Raw genomic sequence first — 15,382 nt, forward strand, 5'->3', positions numbered from 1 at the left:
GTGGTCTTCCTCTGTTGGGTCCCTTTGTGAGCTTTATGGGGGTTAATGCAGCACGGACGTTTAAGGCACAACCCCCTGTGCTGCACACATCCCCTGCTGCATTGCAATAAGGAGTTGAGATAAAAGGCTGAATTCAACATCAACACTGCTCACTGAACATGACTCACTACATTTATAATTGATACACACATTCATAATGGATTCAAAGCACTGATAAATACTTTTTTCAAAAAGAAAGTCATAGGTGGAATGACAGATAGCGGCTGTTTTACTCGTCATAATCAGAGCTCTCGTTGATCTCTGCAGCACACGAGCCCTTTGTGTTTTTATGAGCAGTGTGAAGGTCTGCAGGGTATTTACACACGGATACATATCTGATCTATGTACAGTTGTCTTACGCAATATGATGATTAAAGTCCCATGTATATCTCCTCTGGGCATGTTATTTTATTGGGTATGTGTCTCTCCGGGTATAGGAACAGGGCAAAGTGATGGATCTGGCTTTCCCCACAGACACCCTCATTAAATGCTGAGCTCCTGTGTACATAACATCCACATTTACTGAGATATGAGATATGCTGCACCATGAATCTCACCCAATCTAGAGATGGAAAATGTAGATATTTTACCCGAGGGTGTGGAGGAGAGGACGGCGGGGAAACCGATGAGGACCGTAAAGTGGAACTAGAAAAAGCATTTCCTGCTGAAAATGCGTTGGAATGCTGAAAACTGAAATTAATCGCAAAAACATTGCTTAAAATAGATATCCAATTCAAAAACAAATTGCAAAAAGCTTAATAATTCAAAGAGTTTAAAGATTACAAATATGAAAAGTCATATCACACCTCTCCTGAAAGAGCTGAACATTTTGACATTTGAACAGTTTCTGTGGCTTAAAAAAATTCATCAGTGGTGATATTTGTAGTAGTATAAGTTGTAGTAGAAGTATTATTTGTAGAAGTATTAGTAGCATTAGAATAACTACTAGTCGTACTATTAGTGATATTTGTAGTAGTAGTAGAAGTTGTAGTAGAAGTATTATTAGTAGTAGAAGTATTAGTAATTAGAAGAAGTAGTAGAAGACGTAGTATCAGTAGTCATAGTAATAGCTGTAGTATTGGTCGTAGTATTTAATATCACAGTAGTAGTAGTAATAGTAATGGCAGTAGAAGATGTAGCAGTAGTAGTAGTACTAGTAGCAGTCGTACTAATAGCTGTAGTAGTATTACTACTTTTAGTAGCATGAATAGTAGTAGTAGCAGTTGTCATATAAGTAATAGTAGTGGTAGTAATAGCAGTAGTGGTAGTAATAATATTGATGGTAGCAGTAATAGCAGTAGCAGTAGTAGTAATAGTAGCAACAGCAAAAGTTATAGTAGAAGTAGTAGTAGCAGTAGTAGTAACACTATATTAGCAGCAGCAGTAGTAGTTAGAGCATTCATTTTTTTAACAAAAAAGCCTAATTTTGAGCTTGTTTAAATACAGTTAATCCATGGGGCTTTTATTTTGAAAGGGTGGGGCTGGGTGGGGGAGTGAGGGGGAGAGGAGACATAATGTTTGACACACATAAACAGAGGTTATTAAATGACAGGCTTCATCACAAGCAGTTCAGTTAGAATTCACTCTCTGGGGCTTTTATTTTGAAATGGGGTGTGGTGTGTGTGTGGGGGGGCGGGGTGGAGGAGGAGTGGGGAAAGACCTCTAAAGATCCCTAAGACCTGAATGACTGTATGAGAGAGACACACAGAGAGAGAGGGAGAGGAGTGTATGTGCGCGTGTGTCTGTGAGTCTGTGTGTTTATCAACATCACTAATTGGCTCAATCGCGAACACCTGTGTGCCTGAAGCCATTTGAAAATATTCTCCATAGAGATCCCATTGAAAATGAAAAGCTTAATAATTCAAAAAGTTTAAAGGTGTAAATAAAATATATTCATTCAATGTTAAATAATATGCGCTATACTTGTAAGCTTATATTGCGGAGTTGTGAGGTCACTGTAAGTAGGTCAAATACTCCGAGCAGGGCATTCCTGCACCTGCTCGCATGATAGAAACAGATACAGTGGCCCTGAAAGAAACACTTGCTTAAACCACCAGATTAGGGCGGAAACTGCCATCTTAGAGTAGGAGAAGAGTTCTCTTTATCTATTCACACAGAGACTTCGAAATAGCTTAGAACTGCACCCTTTCCGGCACCTTGAGTGTTAACAACATGCATACACACTGATGAGCCAGAGAAGGCGGGATCCGGACATGAGCCAGTGTGGGTGGAGATGCCCAGTGCTCCAACCAGGCTGCTGTTCTGCTAAACACAGCCCTGCCTGCAACTTTGCTTTAACCAATAGGCTTCCATCAGAAGAACCTATAACACGCATGCGCACTATGTCTAAGCCTTTTAGCTTTCACTTTTCTAGGTCCGTGCACATTTAACTGCTGGACATAATACTTCTGTTACAAATAAATGTTATTGCTTGAATTGAGCTAAACGCCTCGATCTCAGTCTGTTCACTCGAGTTAAATCCTCAACAAAGGTTAGAAATATGAAAAGTCATAGCAGACCTCTGGTGAAAGAGCTGAACATTTTAATAGTTGAACGGTTTCTGGAGCTTAAAATATGAAGGAGAAGAAGAGGTGCGACGGAAGAAATAGAAGAAGTTGAATAAAGATGTTGGAAAATAATAAAGAATAAAGAAAAGAATAAAGATTGTTGGAATGCTTAACAGCATTCCAACAATTATGTCTGCATGCCTGAATTTGAGTGATGGGAGTCTTGCATAAAAGTGTTTTGATAAAAAAAAGAACAAAAGCTGCAGTGATGTCCATTGTCTTCTGTGAACCTGTCGTAAGCATATCCTTTGATATTGATCTTTGAGCTACTTGGAGACAGAGTTGTCAACACATCTATGACATACGAGTTTATATGGTGAACTTAACTGCTATTGTAGTTTTAGTTACATTTCCAGCAGTTACTGAACACCAGAATCATTCATATGGAGTTTTCCTAATTCTCAAATCCACGGTTTTACTCTCTTTCAACATAGCAAATATTTTTTCTAGCATACTAAACAATATGGTAGTATGGGTATTGGCACACACAGTATGTTCCAATACGCAGTATGTCAAATGCAGTGTGCCAAAAACAACAGAATGTCCCTCTGCATATGGTCGCATTTTGCATTATACAAGTCAGCATGCTTCTCTGGCTATTCTGACCCACAATCCTCTGCGCCGCTGATATATGAGCAAGAGGGTCAAGGTTCGAGGTGCAATGTTATGACAAAGTATGTCCCAATGCATGCAACAGTATGTACTTTGCAAAGTAAAAAATAAAAAGTATGCGACGTTTGAAAGTATGCAGCAGTGAATAAATACAGGGAGTGCTCACAAGAGAAATGTAGAATCTGCGCGCTAGGTGTCAGTGTGACGCCACCCTGTAGCATTGATTGGACAGGTTGCATCCACTTAGCCCCAATAGTGTGAATGTCCTCGCGCTGGCTAGATCTCGTGATACCGACAGCTCACAAACAAAAGTGTCACAGCGAACCAGGAACCGTCTCTTTATCAAATAACAACAACAAAAAAACAAAATGACCGGTCTACCTGATTCGGAGGTAGGTGGAGAAAAGAAGTGGTGAGCGTCGTGGGAGGGCGGGCCTGGATTAGAAATGCATTTAGAGCCGGAAAACAAGTCCCTCCTCTGCTCTCAGTCCAGATTGAACCCAGTAAAGAGTGGACGCACTTCAGGATGAGACTCTCACATCTGAGAGTTTACATGTCTGTGTTTGTAACGGCTGTTTGAGATCGTTTGTGTGATACACCGTTATGATTGTGTCTTTAGGGAAAGAGGACCAACTTGCGCAAGCTCGGCTCTGAACGCATTGAGCACAACATGAGATTGAAGTTCAACCCACTGGCTCTGCTGCTGGACTCTTCTCTGGAGGGAGAATTTGACCTGGTCCAGAGAATCATCTATGAAGTAAGAAACATTTGCTATGTATTATAATAACATGGTTATAATGTTTAAAATCACAGTTGTTTTTCTGCTGTGTAAGTCAGCTTTTGCTGGTGCTGAACTGAAACTCTTTTAACTCATTGTGATTCCTCATTCACAGGTGGAAGATCCCAGTCTGCCCAACGATGAAGGAATCACTGCCCTACACAATGCTGTCTGTGCCGGACATACAGAGATCGTCAAGTTTCTGGTTCAGTTTGGTGTCAATGTCAATGCTGCTGACAGTGATGGCTGGTAAGTTCTCAGATCAGTCCAAACGGTTATCATTCGTCTCCATGTTGTTTTTTCTTCAACTTAACTTTGAGCATAATCTAGCAGTATGAGCTACAACAGAACTACTCCTAGTGGTTGGTGTTTCTCAGCTCCCACTCTCGTATCCTCTGTCCTTACCTCCTTTTTCACCCACCCTCTAACACAGGACCCCTCTTCACTGTGCTGCATCCTGTAACAATGTGCAAGTGTGCAAGTTCCTGGTGGAGTCTGGTGCAGCAGTGTTTGCTATGACTTACAGTGACATGCAAACGGCAGCTGATAAATGTGAAGAGATGGAGGAGGGCTACACCCAGTGCTCCCAGTTCCTCTACGGTCAGTAAAAGCGGTGTTATTATTTTACCTTATACGAATTTAGTTTTAATTCTTTCCTGTGTCTTATGTTTCTGTGAAAAACTCACTATTAATTATTTTTCTGTTATTTTAAATCTGTGTACCCTAAGGTGTGCAAGAGAAGATGGGCATCATGAACAGGGGAGTGGTCTATGGTCTGTGGGACTACAGTGGTGAAAACCCCGATGAACTGATGTTCCGCGAGGGAGACTGCATGACCATCGTCCGAAGGGAGGACGAGGACGAGATAGACTGGTGGTGGGCGCACATGGCTGACACCGAGGGGTACATTCCCCGCAACCTCCTTGGGGTGAGTCACGAGTCACTGAAACTGTAATGAAGACAAGCGTGTTCATTATGTCATGAACAAATGTGCATTGTTGACATTGTTGTCTTCTTCTTGTCTCTTAACAGCTCTATCCCAGAATAAAGCCAAGACAGAGAACCTTGGCTTAAAACGCTGCGCATTCCAGTGTCCCAGAACTCTCCAAAACTCTCTCGCACACACACACACACACACACACACACACACACACACACACACACACACACACACACACACACACACACACACACACACACACACACACACACAGGCAGGCTTTAACAGACTGGGGAAGAGAAGGGCACTGCTATAATGAAGAGAATGAGACAGACCAAACAATATGAAGGATCACCTATGAACTCTTTCTGGCACTTTTTTTTCTGTATCTACGACAGAGGGATTCTCCTTCACTTATTTTTCCAGGCCACACTGTGTACTTAAGACACCATTGACATTGTTTCCCTTTTATTCCACTGTTTTTTGCTGTTATGTAATTAGTGTCTGCAACTATTTCTGAACGGACAGAAACACAAATGTTGGGATGTAAATTGAACAAGCGGTATTCTTATTGCGAGACATTTTTACACTTTCGAATGGTCTTTTAAAACTACGTGGGGCTCTACAGTGCATGAGGCGAACAAGTGGAGGATGATGATGATGATGATTTAAAAATGCTCCTTTACCGTGACAATCTTTGGGGCGCCTGTTTTTCCACCATCACTGTTGAGTGACTGTGCCTCTTCATAACGGCACTAGAGGTGTAACGTTTCAGTTGTGACCGTCACTGTTCTGACTAAACAAAAACAAAATGAGATGATTGGTCGAAAGGACCTGCGATGAAGCTTTTGATTGATCTGTTGCTGTTTGTTCTGTGAAACCCAGAAAGCCAGTCTGCTTTCATACATTGTGGTTGAGATGCCATAGATACCGTGTATACATGTATTTGTGTTTTTAAAAAACTTGTGAAGTTACTGTAGGAATTATATTCTTATGAAAATGGACTTTCACGCTCTTTAGAAACCCTTTGACCAGGGAGGAGATGTCATGCAGTATGAAAAATAATATTTTATTACAGCCATTTCATGACGATATATTGTAAGAAGGCAAGCGTAACACCAGAAACCTTTGTAATAATCGGTAAGCGAATATGATGCTACATCCTAAAGTCAGAGACAATTTCTCAAGTCAAATAAAAGATAAAAAAGATGGAATTTATACAATAAGACTTCACAGTACCCATCACTTATCTGTCAATGCAGATGTATTTATTTTTGTTACTTTTTTGTTTAGCCCTTTTGTCAGTACTATAACCACAGATGTACTGTAGTGTTTCAAACATTTACAATAAAATACTTTGTACTAAGTTTTTATGGTCTGCTTGTATGACTACAAACACAGACCGGATTCCAGTTTTCTCATCATTGTGATAAAGGTGAGTAGAAATATGTTGCTCTCAATGCATATTGTTGTTTTGTTACACTGTCGTTGCTGCCCCCTGCTGGACCGACGAGGACTGTTCACCTCCCAGAGCACCAATCCAAATATGGAAGAAGAGTCTGAGGTGTGAGCATGACAAGGATAGAGTGATGAACCCCTGTTGGATCATCGTCCTCGGTGTGTGAACCCATCTGGGTTGTGTGCCCATCGCCAACGCCGGAGACTTCGGAGGCTACAACTGTCCGTGCCATGGCTCCCACTACGATGCTTCAGGAAGGATAAGAAAGGGACCTGCTCCTCTAAAGCTGGAGGTTCCCTTCTATGAGTTCACTGAGTAGGACGTAGTCATAGTGGGATAAATACTGGAGCTCTGTCTCAGTTCCTCCCTGTAATATGTATTTTTAGATGGCTCCGTGTGAGAGTGACATAAAACGTGTGTATTTACTGTTAAAGACAAATTTCCAACTCTATGATTGAGCTGTTGTCTTTTCCCTCGTAAAAAAGTGAGTTGTTTTTCTTTGATTGATCTGCATCACTTTCCGTGATGTCTTTTGATTCACTGACATTTTATTTATTGTTTTAATCTCTGTAGATTTCTTTCATTCCGCACTATTTTTAGCATTTAGTATTTTCCAAACAGCATTATGTAACACAATGTATGAGGGCCGGGTGTGATCAGGGCCCCGTGCCACGTACGTGGCTAACTGATGTGTAGATTGCTTTTTCTCAGGATCTTTTTATGAGTTTGTGTCAGACAAGATGACAATTTTATACCAGTAATGGCAGCAGCAAAGAGTGCAAACTGCCAAGTAAGATAAAGAACTATTGTGTCACACTCCAGTCACTGATGGATTTAATCCTGATGAACAAAGTGTGCCATGTACAACTGTATGAACCAGTGAAATACACAAACCTTCTACTTTTTATTGATGAAATAATTTGAATACAATATACTGTGCACAGATGCAGGTAAAACCATCGTCTTAAACTGACATTACCATCAAATCAATCAATATAATCATCAAAACTATTTCAAACTGTACAGTTGGCGCTCATTCAGTGAATCACTTTTTGTATTGAAATCAGTGTAGTTGAACCGCGGTTAATCATGTGTAACTTCAGAGGTGACTCGTGCTGAAAGCTTTTATCACAAACGGAAACTTTACTGCAACCAGAACAGCTAAAGGGGATTGTTTCCTGTGTGGGTTCTCATGTGTCTCTGTAAATGTGAACGATGTTTAAAAGATTTCTGACAGACTGAGCAGCTGAAAGGTTTTTCTCCTGTGTGGGTTCTCATGTGTATCTGTAAAGTTGAACTATGGCTATAAGATTTCTTACAGACTGAGCAGCTTAAAGGTTTTTCTGCTGTGTGGGTTCTCATGTGTCTCTGTAAATGTGAACTCTGGCTATAAGATTTCTTACAGACTGAGCAGCTGAAAGGTTTTTCTCCTGTGTGGGTTCTCATGTGTTTCTGTAAAGTTGAACGCTCGTTAAAAGATTTCTTACAGACTGAGCAGCTGAAAGGTTGTTCTCCTGTGTGGGTTCTCATGTGTCTCTGTAAAGTTGAACGCTGGTTAAAAGATTTCTTACAGACTGAGCAGCTGAAAGGTTTTTCTCCTGTGTGGGTTCTCATGTGTATCTTCAGAGTTCCACTCTGGCCAAATGTTTTCTCACACTCAGAGCATCTAAAATGTTTTTCACCAGCGCTACATCTTGAATCACTGACACGGACTTCATCAGGTTTCACATAGTTTAAACCCGACTGAGGTTCTCTGGTCTTCTTCCCATCACCACCCTCATCAGTGTCAGAAGACTCTCCAGTCTTCTCATCAGTATCTGGTTCTGGATGTCTATCTGGATCCAAGTTCCTGTCTGGTTCTGGTCCTCCACAGTCTTCTCCATCAGCTTCTGTTCCCATCTGTTTAGTTTGTCTTTGATGAAGCTGTGAGGACTGAGCTTCCTCTTCTTCATCTTCACTCTTCACAGGCGTCAATGAGAACTTGACATCAGCCTCCTCCAGACCTTGAAGCTGCTCTCCTTCCTGACTGGTGCAGAGTTCCTCCTGTTCTTCTTTAATGTGTGAGGGCTCTGGGTCCTCCTGGTCCAGACTGGAGCTCCACTCCTGCTGCTCAGAGGGAACCTCTTCTTTAACCAACAACAGCTGCTGGACGTCTGCAGGAAAACAGTAAACACACACAGAGGGGTTACAAAGACATTTTAGAATTGAGCAAAGAGTCTCCTGGACATACACTTCCAGAGTATCACTAGAACCAGATAATACAATAATGTAATCAACTTATGTGACCATGAACACATGAACCATTTTAAGCTGCCAAATCCATGTGGTGTTATCAAAGAGAACAAACTTGTACTTTAAGTTGAAATATTTCCTGTCATCATCAGGTTTCACATAGTTTAAACCTGACTGAGGTTCTCTGGTCTTCTTCCCATCACCACCCTCATCAGTGTCAGAAGAGTATCCAGTCTTCTCATCAGTAGACGATCTACAAGTATTAACAATTTATCTTCACCCACACACAAGCCAGGGTTGGGCCACATTGTGTGTGAGAGTCCTCATATTACACATTCCTTAGCCCATCGATCAGCTCAGTGATTGGCTGAACCCGTCGGACTTCAGTCAGCCACTTCCTTCACCAATTCACCCCCCTTCTTGAAGGCTGTTTATCTCTAAGACGGAGCTGTATGGAGCTAAATCCAGGTCAAAAGTTTCGTTCACTTGAAAAAAAAATGTGAACCTGAAAGTCCAAAAATACAGCAACGTATTCAAAATAAAAATAAGTGAATGAAAAGTTTTTTTGGGTTGAATATAATTTTGATTCAGTTCTGGAATTTTTTCGAATTCATTTTTTTTTTTCAGTTTTCACGTTCATATATATTTTGATATTTGAGTTCTTATATTTTTCAGTTTCAGATTTTATATTTTCAGATTCAAATCTTTTTTTCACGTTCAGGTTTTTTTTTCAGTTCAGGTTTTTTTTTTCAGTTCAGGTCGTTTTTTTCAGTTCAGACTTTTGACCCAGATCTAACGTGGGGGGCGTGGTATCAACTGAGAGGGGCGTGTCATCATGAGTGACAGCATAACAACGAGGGCTGAGGAGTTCCTCAACCACGTTGCCTTCAGGGAACGTGGGCACCGCGAGAATTATGATTCAACGCTTTCTATTCACCATATTCACGTGATTGAAAGTTTAAAAAATGACGCTAGTGCCAAAATTCTGTTTAGCAAGCTGTTTTAGCCTCTACTTGGGACGAATCACAGTAAAAGAGCAATAAACAATGCCATATTGGGCCGTTCAACTACCACACTTTAATATATGACGTTTCGCACTTCCACACACCACTGTGAACGCAGCGATGGCGTCCGCTCCACCTGGACCGCCTGCTGGCGCCAGCGCGCAGGTAAGAAATCGAATACATTTTTTTACAGATACTAGAAATGATCCTAAATATTATAATGATGATTGTAAGATAGCGTCATACATAGAGGGAGAAGATGTATTTAAGTGGGGATTTCGCCAAAGCTAGAAATTAAGCAACTAGCTTAATGCTGTTAGCTTGTGTTTGTGAATTGTGCCCTCCTTACACTGACCAGCTCAAGTCCTTCAATGTGTGTTGTCTTCCGTAACAGAATGTCGACTATAATTCGACAGTGGCTGCAGCTGCACAGAGCCTTATAAATGTGCTCGCACAGAACCTCTCTCAGGGACAGCAAGAGCAAGGAAGAACGCAGCAAGAGCCATCATCTTCTGTAGAACAGGACATGGCCAGGTTTTAGTTTTTATGGAATTTAATTTTTCATGTTAATTTAATGGTAGTTTGACAAGTTCATATGTATATTCATCATATTTCAATCAAATTGTTTTTTTTTAATCATGTAGATCTTTCCCTGGGTTTTTCACAAGAAAAAGTAACCGTGGAAAGCGAATGATGCAGAGTCTAAAGACCTGTGGCACAGCATCCACAAAGACCTGGAGGCCTTTTAGTTTCTATGCATACCTGTTGAACATTAATGCAGAGACAACCCCAACCTCCTCTGAAGAGTTTGACCTTGCCCAGGCAGGACTTGGAAAAAGACATCTCAACATGTCCAGGGATATGGGCCATGAAGAGGTATTGCATAAAGAAAACGTACTAGTTACAAATTGCACAATTGTTTATATTTGAAACATGCAACTTCATCCTCGTGTTTGGCTTTTCTTCAAGCATGTAGACATCACTTAGTCCCTATGTTATTGTTCTTTTAGTTCTTCAGACTACTACAAGATGAGTATCCTAAGATGCAGGGGCTGACAGGAGGATGGCTACTCTACAAGGCTACAGGTAGAGAAAACTTGTTATATAAATTCCATTGTAATACATTGCCATTCAAATAAGTAGCCCAAACAAACACAACTGATCTAAACAATGTTGCATTTACAGGTGGGCAGGGTAAACGGAGACTAATAATGATTCCTCCTGATTCTCATGGCTACACTGGGACCCTAATTCGCAGTGTTACAGGGTCAGGGAGAAACACCCTGTTTATTGTGCCTCTGCAACATGAGTTTGATGTAAATCCATTACCTCCAGATGCCATTGAATTCAAAAGTATGCCAAAAGCACAATGCCAAACGTGTAAAGTGAGTTTCCCTTTGCAGATTTTGGCCCTCCATGTTCAAGAGTGCATGGATTCTCAGTCGGCAGCAGAGGATATTGAGGTAAATCTAGCTATGAAATACTGTATATGTGATGTTGCATTGTGCAAGTTTAACTTACGTTAACTTTTGATTGTTGTCCAGTGAGTTATAACAGCATATTTGTGGGTAATTTTTTATGTCTTAGGCATGTCAAAGTGAGGTCCAGATAGTTTCTGTGACAGCTCCCCCTGTGCACCGTGACACAGAGACATCTATTGAAGAGGTACGGTACTTAATGTTGTTGAAGTGCATTGTGAAATGCCTACATCAACTTTATGGTTTGGGACAGTCGCTAATATTCAAACTGTTCTATGTTCAACAGAAGGTTCCGTGTCCTATCTGTTATGGTGGACGTTTCTGTACATTCTTAATGTTTATGTTACTTACAGGACTTGTTTTTTCTATTAGTACCAATACATGTGTCCCTTGTACTTGTTTTAGAGGAGCAGAAGACCATAGGATTGCTGAGACAACGTCCATGAGCCTTGACAATGGAGAGGAGCAGATCAAGAGGTAAATACTGTGTTGTGCTGATACAAAAACATCTTTAGCCTACAGAGCTTTTGTATTCAACATTAGGAGTTAACATCTGGTAATTTTGAGTTTTTTTGGCAGTGTTGATGATGTATTGGACACCATTTGTCAAAGAGTTGACGTAGAGAAACGGTTCAACATCCAAATCTCAAGAACAAACATTGTGGAGAGAGGCCTTCTACAGTGGCAACGTCAAAAGAAAAATTCACCCACTGCTACTCTGAAAGTGACCTTCTTTGGGGAGGCAGGGGTAGACACAGGTGCTCTCCGAAAATAATTTCTCACAGGTAAAACAAAAACATATATATTTGCATTCTTATACACTATTGAAAGAGTTTTAGGTTTCAGCTCATGAGTGATGTCATACTTTGGTTAAAAGGGCAGCTAACCCAAGATTCATGTAGACATTTTTCACTTTTATCTTAAAAATATCGTAGTTATCGAAGGACCTCTATCCTTGAGTTGTATGTTATACTGTTAATCGTGTTAGTTAATTTTTCCATAGTGTACATAGAAATAGAATACAACATTATTTACAGCAGTGACTCTCTTCTCAACAACCCAAATTAGAACCCCCCCCCCCCCCCACTAAAGTCAAGATGACTACATACAAAACAAATATAGTCAGACGGTTTTTACATTTACATTTAGTTTGAACTTTCAACTAAACTATTCCGGTCTAAAGTAATTGGCTAGTAGTTAATTTTTGTGTTGTCGCAGATTAGAAGGCCACAATAACACAATAATAAAATACTACTTGACAGAGAAGTTGAGCACCACAGGAAATGCTGTTTGTACTTCTGTGTATAGAAATGGTGGCAGGGATTGAGGGTCGTTTCTTTGAGGGACCCCAACATCAGAGGAGCCCACGATACTCTCTGACTGACTTTGACAGTGGCCTCTACAGGTGTGTATGTTTCTGTGCAAGTAAGGACAAACTATTCCTTTTTGTTGTAACATAAGTAATACATTCATGCTCAATTTGCATAAATAGGACTGTTGGAGAGATTTTGGCTGTTAGTTTGGCACAAGGTGGCCCGGCCCCAGCCTTCTTCAGCCCATGGAGTTACAGTTACCTCTGTAGTGGGCAGATAAACCCGACAGTTCTCAACAGTGATGCAGTGGCAGATGTCCAGTTGCGTGCATTAATTGAGCAGGTAAGACATGGTAGACATGCTGGGTTAATGAAAAAAAGCAGTCCTTGTCAAATGATATTGCCATATGTTTACATAGCATATGGCACCGAGATGTTCCTGAAGATTTAATCGAGATGACATTTTTTTTTTCATTTTCAGGTTGAGTTGTCGACTGAGCATTCAATTGAAGGCCTATCTGATGAAATCTGTAATTGCGGATATACTGGAGTTATCTCGGTTCGAAACAAGGAGTCAATTGTTCGGTACGCGAGGACATGTGTTTATGTTTAGGAAAGTATAATACATGAGTAAGGTTTTATAGGAATTATTTTCCTTTCTACTATTGTAGTGCCATCATACTCCACGCAGTGCTGAGGTTGCAGCCTATGTTGGAACAACTAAGGGAAGGCCTGCAGCTGTATGACCTTCTTCTGCTAATCAGGAAGTACCCAGATATCTGCCAGCCCCTGTTTGTTCCTGGGGAAGATGTAAAAGTGAGCAAAACAAGAGTGACCATTTATTATTATGAACAAAGAACACTTTCTATGAAATTTCATAATGAATGTGTGTATATAATTTGCATCTTGATTTTATTTCATCATAGGTCAATGCAGTTTGTAATGGCATCCATTATTCCTCAACTGAGTGACAAAGGGACTACCAGGCATCAGGTTGAGCTGGAGATGATCAACTTCATCCAGGACCTGCTTTATGAAGCTGAAGGTGTATAGTTTATGATTTCCTGCAAATGAAAAAATTCCAAAAGCTGTCAAATTGTAGTGTTTTCGTGACACAAGATTGAGGAATTTGTTGTAGTATTTAAAAATAGCCAGCTACCCCTGTGGTTATACTGGTATTGAAGAAGTGATATTGTCCCTGAAAAAGCTTGATGGTGGTAACAGGTATTATTTGCCAGGGTACTTTGTGTTTTAAATCAGAGGCCCTGTCACATCCCTGTCACAATATTTATTTTGGCTGAGCAAAGCCATTATCACAATAAGCATACATATAGATTGAGATGGAAGAAGTAATTTTTGAGTAAAGTAAAAGTAGCTATACCACTGTAAAAAAAAAACTTTGTTTCAAGTAAATGTCCTGCATTCACACAAAAAATCAGCACAAAAGTATTAGCATCAAAATATAGCAAAAGTATAATTAGTCATTATATATATATATATGATGCATTAATGTTGATCACTTTAATGTTGTGGCTGTTGAAGGTGGAGCTAATTTTAGTAATGTGTATTAATGATCTAAATCTGCAAAGTAACCAGAAACTAAAGCTCTCAATGAATGTTGTGGCGTAAAACGTACAAGATTTCCCTCTGAAATAGTTGAGTAGAAGTATAAAGTAGCATGGAATGCAAATACTGAAGTAAAGTAAAAGTACTTTTAAATAGTACTTAAGTGAAGTTAGTAAATGAAATTAGTTACACTCCACAACTGCATAGACATTATACATACAAATGAGAATTTGTTTTCCTAAACCTCTAGTTCTTAATGAGAACTTTTACAAAGGCCAATCTATATCTCCATTCCATGTAAAAAGACTTAATGTTAACACAGAATGCCATTTATAACCATTGTGCTTGGCCGAAACAGTCGAATATCTCCAAACCTCAGGAAATCACACACATTTGTTTTGGATCAGCTGTTCTTCTGTGACCGAGAGTACCTCTGTTTATTTCACTTCTTTAAATCAAAAGACCTGCATTGCAGTAAAAAAGGAAAACTACATTTTAAACTGTCACAAAACTTTATTTTTTTCTTCTCTTTGCTTCATAGCTGAAGATCATGAAGAGGACGAAGACGGCCCACGGTCCATCACACCTGCAAGGTTTCTGCAGTGGATCACGGGCCGAGGTCACATCCCACTTCTCCCATCCGAGAAGAAGGATTTTGCTGTGATGCTCAGATTTAACCACGACTGCAGTGCAGACTTTGGGCATCACAGCATCTGTTACCCTGTCGTCTCAGCATGTACAAAGACAATTGCACTACCCGTACGACATATGAGGTCATATGTCGAGTTCAAAAAGGTTATGATGGAGGCTTTTCATCTCGGGCAGGAATTTCACAATGTGTAGACAATTGTCTCTCTCTACCCTCCATTTATTTTTTTTTGCCTCCGTTCATGTTTAGCAAAAACTGCTGTTTTAATACTCTCATGTTCTGAGAAAAGAAAAGTATTTAATTGTAATATTTAAAAATACTTGTTTTGAAAAATGAGTTCCGTACACACAAAAATTGTGTTGAATGTTTATAAAAGAGAACAAAATGTTAAGGTTTGGAATTAAAAAATGATTTTATACGATTTATTCTTCTTTTTTTTTCTTTACATGTGGCTTCACTGTTGCCAGTCACAACAAATACACATTTAAAACACATTCATTGTATACTTGTTGGTGTTAAAGTGGTAAAACCCTTGAAACACAACGTTTGCATTTATGATACATGAGTTAGTACATAGTTCAATACAGCTAAATAAATGTCTCGGCCGTAGGACTCAGATGGTCTAGCAACATCAATAGCGGCCCTAAGGCGTGCCATATCCTCCTCACATAGGGGACATGCAATGGGTGGAAAAATCACTCCAGAACTGGTCGCATTTTGCTCACTGGCACTGTTGAAATCAAGAT

At 40.0% G+C, this 15,382-nt stretch overlaps 1 protein-coding gene across 1 annotated transcript; it reads left to right on the top strand.

Annotated features, from left to right (window-relative positions):
- Nucleotides 1-3,586: 3,586 nt before the first annotated feature.
- Nucleotides 3,587-5,406, top strand: LOC306785682 (apoptosis-stimulating of p53 protein 2-like; the record flags this gene model as incomplete). The annotated part of the gene is made up of 6 exons (XM_079280137.1): nucleotides 3,587-3,610; nucleotides 3,838-3,975; nucleotides 4,112-4,245; nucleotides 4,430-4,596; nucleotides 4,725-4,924; nucleotides 5,029-5,406. 6 exons carry the CDS (start codon nucleotides 3,587-3,589, stop codon nucleotides 5,068-5,070), a joined length of 705 nt encoding a protein of 234 aa, XP_079136263.1. The 3' UTR covers nucleotides 5,071-5,406.
- Between the last annotated feature and the right edge of the window lie 9,976 nt (nucleotides 5,407-15,382).

This window comes from Melanostigma gelatinosum, assembly GCF_949748355.1.
Source record: "Melanostigma gelatinosum genome assembly, chromosome: 12".
NCBI lineage: Eukaryota > Metazoa > Chordata > Actinopteri > Perciformes > Zoarcidae > Melanostigma > Melanostigma gelatinosum.